The following is a 7,093-nucleotide window of genomic DNA, read 5'->3' as shown; positions in this document are numbered from 1 at the left end:
TTCGAAGGTTAAGCATTAATTTTCGGATTATGTATAATACAAATTCAAATGGCTTCACTTTATTGTTAGTGCTCTTGATCAGAGGGAATAACTTCCTTTGTTAAGGTTTTCCTTCTAAAACTTGTTCAATTTCTGGTAGGTGAAAAGCGAAAATCATTCCCTAGATTATATCACATGTCCTTCGACGTCTTAATTTCCTTAATTACTACATATGAAAGGCCGAACAACTCACAAAAAAATCAAGTATCACGATCAAAAAATACGATCGGAGCAAAAGTAGAGACTCAAACATGTAAGAAGTATTCCGAGATCAAGAAACCCAGGAATGACCAACTAAGAATGCGTCATATATTTTTTAAAAGGAATTCAAACCGAATATTTACCTTATTCAAGGCGTTGGCGTAATCGCCTGACTTCATCGCTCCCCATCCTGTGACAATTGCCTGCATAAGAAACAAAAGAAGTGCATCAAAAAATATTGTATTGTTTAAACTTGCAGAAATTTGTACAAATTTGAAATTTGACACAAATAACAGTATTGGACTATAATCGCGTTAATTAATCTAAAGAAACTATAAGCCTCCTGGTATCATTGGTTGTATAGTATGGTTAATAGCCAATCGAACGGAAAACCATTACCTTTCGGGTTGGATTGATGGGAAAATTGTTTTCGGATAACAGATTGGTCGGATGTACCAATTCATGTTATTAAACACAATCCGTTTCTTCAATTTGATTAACGAAAAGTCATAGTCCACCCATTCTCCTCTTGTATGATTCATGGATTATGATTCTGAAGCAAACGGAAATAATAGGGATGAATGAATTAGGAATCAAAAAACAGCTCACGATTCCTTACTCTTTGGCACTCGAAATGAAAAGTACACTCTCGTCTCGATCAGTGACGTCATGTTCCCCCAAAACCACGGATAGTAACTCAGGTTCGTATCGATGCCTAAATGTCAAATTCAAAAGGATTGAGTACTGTACTCCTAGGCAGTAGTTTTCCCCATTGCAAAGGGCAGTCAATTAACGCGGCGTAAAGCTCAATGAACCTACCTATCAGTACAATGTGCGGCTGTAAAGACCCATTGGTCGTTCATGAGAGTACCCCCACAAAATGGGCGGAACGATCCACTTTGGATTTCGCTGGTCTTGACCAGGCCAGCTTGCCACGGAAATTCTGCGTTGTTTGTGTAACGGATCCACTAATGATTCTCATGAGTAAATTTCTCTGACCGCATTCTAGAAAAAGGACAATGGAATATGCAATATAATTCCTGAATCGTTGGAAAAACCCTTGTCTTGCCTTGTGCTCAAACATTTTGCTTGTCCTTTACACTGTTGAACAACCCCTTTTGCTTATACTACATAGACCAATCCCCCAAGTAATTGAACGAAAAAATGTAGTACATGCCTATGTTGCGATGATGAGAGAAAGCAGGAATAAATATATCTTGTTTGCAGTCCAATGATTTATTGTCCAATATTGCCAAATGTACTATGCATGAAGAATTTTCTAATAATTTTGATGTCCAACATTTGTTTGTTATATTTATTGACTTTTGCCCAACGGTTCTCTAGCAATCCAGTCCGTCAACTGCAAACAAGATAAATGAAGAGATATGTTGTACACTTCAGTCTCTTTTCAGTCTCAAAGGCCAGCCAACTAAGTCTCAAGCGATGATAGATTCAGACAAAGAGTCTTCCTACCGCATTTGTTCTCTTCGACATCTCCACGTTTCGCCTTGGATCCCGCAATGTTCCCATCGGAGCTGATCAGTTCATGGCCTGTTCCACTTTGCCCGAGCAAAAGGCCAGGCACTCAAAGCCAAGGTCGGTGACCGTGTCATCCGAGAAGAAGTTAAACCGAACGGTAGGACTGGTGGTGATAACCGAGGGCGCATTACTTCCGCAGAACCTACGACTGATAAGAATAGAAATGATCCATTTTTTATTGCTCTATAATTAGACCTGCATGATTTCCTGCTTAATGTTGCGGGAGATTTCCAAGAAAAAAAATCATATGCGACGAGCATGAGGACTTGTTCGTTGAATGGAGTACAATGAATGCGACTCAAATTGTCATAATTGATAGGGATACGAAAGCACTCATTCACTTACACTTTGTCCGGCTTAGATTCATCTTCAACGATGGTCACTTTGTCCATACAAATTGTGTCGTCACCGAAAAGCTTGAAGGATGGACACTGAATAGTCATCTCTTTGCAAACTTCGCCATCTGTGAAGTAACAGTTCCCATATTTTAGACTCCATTCGTCCAATTATAAGAAGGGAAAGACTTTTCAGATCCTGATCTTTAATTTCATTACAACGCGTTCATGATTTGGAACAAAGACGTGGAACACGTCTCAAGTGAGATCTCAAGCGCCTTATTTAATTATAGTATATTCCGCTGTTTTATATTGCTTGCCGAAGAATGGGCACCATTTGGTCCCCTAACGATATTAAGCGTACTTTAATTTGCTTAAAAGAGGCATCTTATATAAGCGGTACCACATTGTTCAAAAGCGTTGAGATGTACAAGAGGAAATGAGCCTTGTTTGTATCACCCACAAATAACATATTCTTTACCTTGAATGTAAATCTACAGTCTGTGGAATCCTCATAATGAGATGTCCCGTCGAATCCAGGGTGACTCTTCATTCGAACTGGTTCGCCAAAGGCCCTGTCCGAAAGGTTCTTCGACCGCTCCACAAGGGTAACCTCGTAGCCTTGGACTCCGGATCGCTTGTCCATTGCCATTCTTTCCTCTGTGCATTTGACCTTGCACTGGAAGGATTGGCCTTGGTCAAGTAAATTTCTCGTCACACTAACTTGAAGAGTTTTGTCAGTCACGTTGGTTGAAGTGGGTATGTCCTTGCCGCAAAACCTTAGATGTGAAGAACATCATATTCTAGACTCATATTCATGTAGTATTTCTCGTCAAACATGCTCACTTCTCTTGCCCATTCTGATTGGTTCTGATTTCCAGCTTTTCTGAACAATCCGAAGCCATTGATTCAGAACAAACCACTTCCGCTCTGGAACACATGTCTCCCAACTAAAATAAAAACGCCATTAATTTCCAAAGCCTTTGACAAGTTGGAAGATGATTGGGTGTTAGACTCTAATCTGATTGAGAAAAAGGATGTTGCATCTTGTTTATGAATGTACAATATGCACGTTTAGTTCTTTTTTTTTTTTTTTTTTTTTTTTGGTTTTGGTTTTTCACGGGCTTTTCTAACGCTACAGGTAATGTAACCCCAAGTACTATTAAAATAAAAGATTATAATTCGTCTATTTATTACCTTTCAATTTATATATGATATTGGTCTACCAACGAATTTGAGTTGGCAGACCGAGGCTAATTCCTTGAATGTAGGGTTGATCTGGAATGCTATCTAAAAATTTGTCCAAGTCTGACTTGAAAGATGCTACCGGATCAACAAGGCCTACGTTATTCCCTACGAATATCAGAGGGAAGCAAATTAAACAATGAAGGAGCCCGAGAAAGAAGAGATGTGGACTTCATTGTTCGACTAGCCTGGATTCTCGAAGACTTGAAGGTGCTCTCAAAACCACATTAAGCCTCTACAGGTCACTAGAATTGACCCTAAACCCTGGGTTGGGACAAAGCTCATGGATACTTTTGAAAACGTACAATATCAGATACCTTTCGTACCTTCTCTGAGTACTGTACAATCCCAACCGTTCTAACCTTTCCCAATACGAGAGCTCTCTCATTCCTGTGATGTTCCTAGTGAAACATCTTTGGACTTGCTCGACCTTTTGCAAACCTGCTGAACTCATTTGGAGCCCAAATGGGTGAGGCGTATTCAAGATGTGGCTGGACAATCGACTTTACAAGAAGTTAGCATCGTGATGCTATCTCTGGACCTTAAACGTGCGATATATCCAACCACCACATTTGAAAAGCCTTAACCCACCTTCAGCTGGATATGCTCATTCGAACTTTCCATTATTTAGAGGACTACACCTAGATCTTTCATAGATGAGACCTGCTCAATATCTTTACCTCCATTATCTACAAGTGGAGTATTAAAGGACTTGACCCAAATGTCATTGAGCGGAATTTCATTCCGTTCAGGGCCATATTACTCTCAGTTACCCAGAGTAGATTCGATTTAAGTCCTTTGCAAGGCTACTGGAATCTTGGCCATTCCTACCAGAAACTAACTTTTGTATCATCAGCATAAGAAGAGAGACTGGCAGTGATTACAAGCTTTTGAAGCAGGGCAACGAATAGTTAGTTCGTATTTCCATTGATGAGCGTCTCCAAACATAGACTTGTTACAAAAATAGGATTTTGGCCATTATTTCCAACAACATGCATGTTTTCAGGTCAGTTTCGTATTGCAGTAATTGTTCCACAACAAACCAAAAATTAACCAATAACAGACCCCTCAGGCCATGAGTTTACAGTACGAATTAATCTATGGATTCTCAAAGTCGCCTATTCTAAGGTTAATCAATCATCATACCTTGACCTCGAAATCACATCTGTCATTTTGAGGATGGTTTTTCAGGGTGACTGTTTCCCCATGAGGATACTCTGCCAAGTCCACGGTACTCGCACAAGGGATGAACCTAATGCTTGTGCCCCTGCTACGTTTTGTGGGTGCTTTGTAGGAAATGCATTCGAGTACACACTCAAACCCACGAGAGTTGATGTGATAATCCGAATGGAAGTGGACATTCAACTCGTGCCACGAGGTCGTGAAATTGGGCTTCAAATCGGCGCAATATCTGAAAAGGCAACACGAACGCTACAGCAATTTATGCGACGAGCCTAGACATACTTAGGGAATGTGTGACGGTTCATGTCATTAATCTCTGGCTAGAATGCATCATTTGATGGAATGGAATGGAATAGATAGGATAGGTTTATTATTTGTTAGAGTACGTGTCTGATTCGGAGAAACCCCAATAGCCATAATATATATGACTCTTCTGGATCAAACGTTAGTGGAAAACCCCTTGCTAAACGTTTTTATACAATACTATCATATCCCAGGGAAGTATTTTCAGTAATCAAAAAATACACGACGCTTTGGGTCAACAGCCCAAATTTCTGAGGCTATTCATACTTTCATGAGATAATGAGCCAGTTTCAACTAGAGAAGGGCTATTTCTATCGTATACGTAGAGTGCTATCTCTAAATCTCTTGTGCAATTTGAACTGACGGCATCCTTTGTTTGTTCAATGTGCAGTATGATAATCAGAATCAACATGTATGATGTATGTCGTCGTGATTGTACGACGTACCTCTTGTCCATGATGGAATTGGGCCCACCATTGAAATTGAGGTAATCGCCCTCAAATTGGCACACTCCCAGAATGGCGCTTTGAGTGGTGAGTTTAAAATCCATACATTGAACCCGCATTTCCTGGCACATGGAACCTCGCTGGAAAATGTTTAATCGAGTTTGTTTGAGGCTTAATCCAATTTGACTTGGTACGTCATTGCATGTTGGTCCACGAGTCAACAAGAACGCTCCAAACTCACCTTGATCTGGTATTTGCAATCAAAGTTATCCGGGTAATTGGAGATCTTGAATTCTGGATGGCTCATGAACTTGACTCGTTGGCCTTGGCTCAAAGTGGACACGTCAAACGTGTTACCACACTCCAAAGTGTTGGCGTATTCAATCATATCGCGCTTGTTGGGAACATTTTGGACCTGGTCCTCGTCGGGATGTTCTCCAAACTTGGTACAAACAGCTTGGCAGATGAATCCCAATCCTGCCTTGCTTTCATCAGATTGGAACGACACATCAAGCACGCTCCAATCAGTCATGAAGTCCGGATTTTGTCCCGAGCAATATCTGAAGCATAAAACAAGTGGCGTGTCCGAAAAGCCGGTCCCTAATTTTAATACCCTTCGAGCAAACGTCAGGCCAAAATTTCACGTGATGGATTGGATGGAAGTCATGTTGGCTGACTGAAAATTGGGAACAATACCTTCGGTTCAAGGTGGGATTTCCTCCATCAATGAGGAGGAAATCGGTTTCAGATTGACAACGACCCGCCTCACTTTTGGCTAAATCGAAAGTGCTGCAAGTGAAATGAACTTTCTTGCAAAAGTTTCCGCGCTGGAAGAAAATGAGTGCAGATTGTTTGAACAAGAAAGTTAGGGAATTTATTGATCGAGTGTAGCACGTCACGGCCTCATGATGCTTTCTACATAAGCGTGTGTGGACATCTCTTAAAAGTTCTTGACAAGAATAGTCATTGACGTCAGAAAAAGTGTCTTGATTAGAGCACAAGTACAGTAGATATGCACTTATCGATGGGAGACGAAGATTCGAAAAACAAGATAATTGCCGAAGTTGAAAGTTTTTTTTGACAAACAAGCTAAAGGTCACACTTCAATATTGGAGAAATGTATTGCTGAACTGGTTATACCCGCATTTTGTAGTTGCATTGGGTGTTGGGTGAGTACTCGGTTTTTCCAGCTTCATTGTGGCTCTTAAAAATAACTCGAATTCCGGGTGAAAGAGTGGAAAAGTCGATCCTCTCGTCTTGGTTGCATTGGATCTCAACATCAGAGCTGAAGATGTATGGAACATTTTATACATCATAGCTGAGTGGATGATTGACTAGGCTTAATAATGCTTTACCTGGCTAGGCCTTCATTGAGGAGAGTAATGACAATCAATGCGAAAGTATGAACCAGCCTCATGGTTACAAAAGTTGGAACTGAGAGCGAAGTTGATGCCTTGAGCTACCTTTATCAGATTTACAGAAAATTGGAACATACTTTCCACCGAGTGGCTCAAAAAGGAGAAATCGTTGTATGTATGAAATAGCACCTGTTAAATGATCAGTTGATGAAAATACGTACCCATTAAGAAAAATCTAATCAAAAGAGGCAATAGTGGTTTGGAAAACGAAAAAAAAAAAAAAAAAAAAAAAAAAGAATAAAAATAAAAAAGATTTTTTTGACGAAGCTACAGAGGGAAAAGTTCAGAATTTGAAGCACTCGGTAGAGTTGGACCCCGACATCGTAGTCAAAACAACCATGGTGAACTGGATTAAGGGTACCAGCATCTATTTCATGTTGGCCAA

At 40.3% G+C, this 7,093-nt stretch overlaps 1 protein-coding gene across 1 annotated transcript; it reads right to left on the bottom strand.

Annotated features, from left to right (window-relative positions):
• Positions 1-2,502: 2,502 nt before the first annotated feature.
• On the bottom strand, positions 2,503-6,712 carry LOC131878100 (uncharacterized). Its single transcript, XM_059224000.1, has 8 exons — positions 6,646-6,712; positions 6,431-6,575; positions 5,987-6,117; positions 5,532-5,850; positions 5,291-5,430; positions 4,506-4,770; positions 2,961-3,064; positions 2,503-2,893 (listed from the first exon to the last, which is right to left on the bottom strand). Exons 1-8 carry the CDS (start codon positions 6,705-6,707, stop codon positions 2,503-2,505), a joined length of 1,557 nt encoding a protein of 518 aa, XP_059079983.1. The 5' UTR covers positions 6,708-6,712.
• Between the last annotated feature and the right edge of the window lie 381 nt (positions 6,713-7,093).

This window comes from Tigriopus californicus, chromosome 3 (genome assembly GCF_007210705.1).
Source record: "Tigriopus californicus strain San Diego chromosome 3, Tcal_SD_v2.1, whole genome shotgun sequence".
Lineage (NCBI taxonomy): Eukaryota > Metazoa > Arthropoda > Copepoda > Harpacticoida > Harpacticidae > Tigriopus > Tigriopus californicus.
This window is presented reverse-complemented; position numbering and strand designations above follow the sequence as displayed.

What these genes read in the sequence shown, in the direction of transcription:
- LOC131878100 (XM_059224000.1), bottom strand. Translation starts at nt 6,707, where the DNA reads ATGAGGCTGGTTCATACTTTCGCATTGATTGTCATTACTCTCCTCAAT. An exon ending in AATGCAACTACAAAATGCGG is followed by an intron (nt 6,118 to 6,430) that starts GTATAACCAGTT and finishes ATTTTCTTCCAG; the next exon opens with CGCGGAAACTTTTGCAAGAA. An exon ending in GATGTGATTTCGAGGTCAAG is followed by an intron (nt 3,065 to 4,505) that starts GTATGATGATTG and finishes TTTTTATTTTAG; the next exon opens with TTGGGAGACATGTGTTCCAG.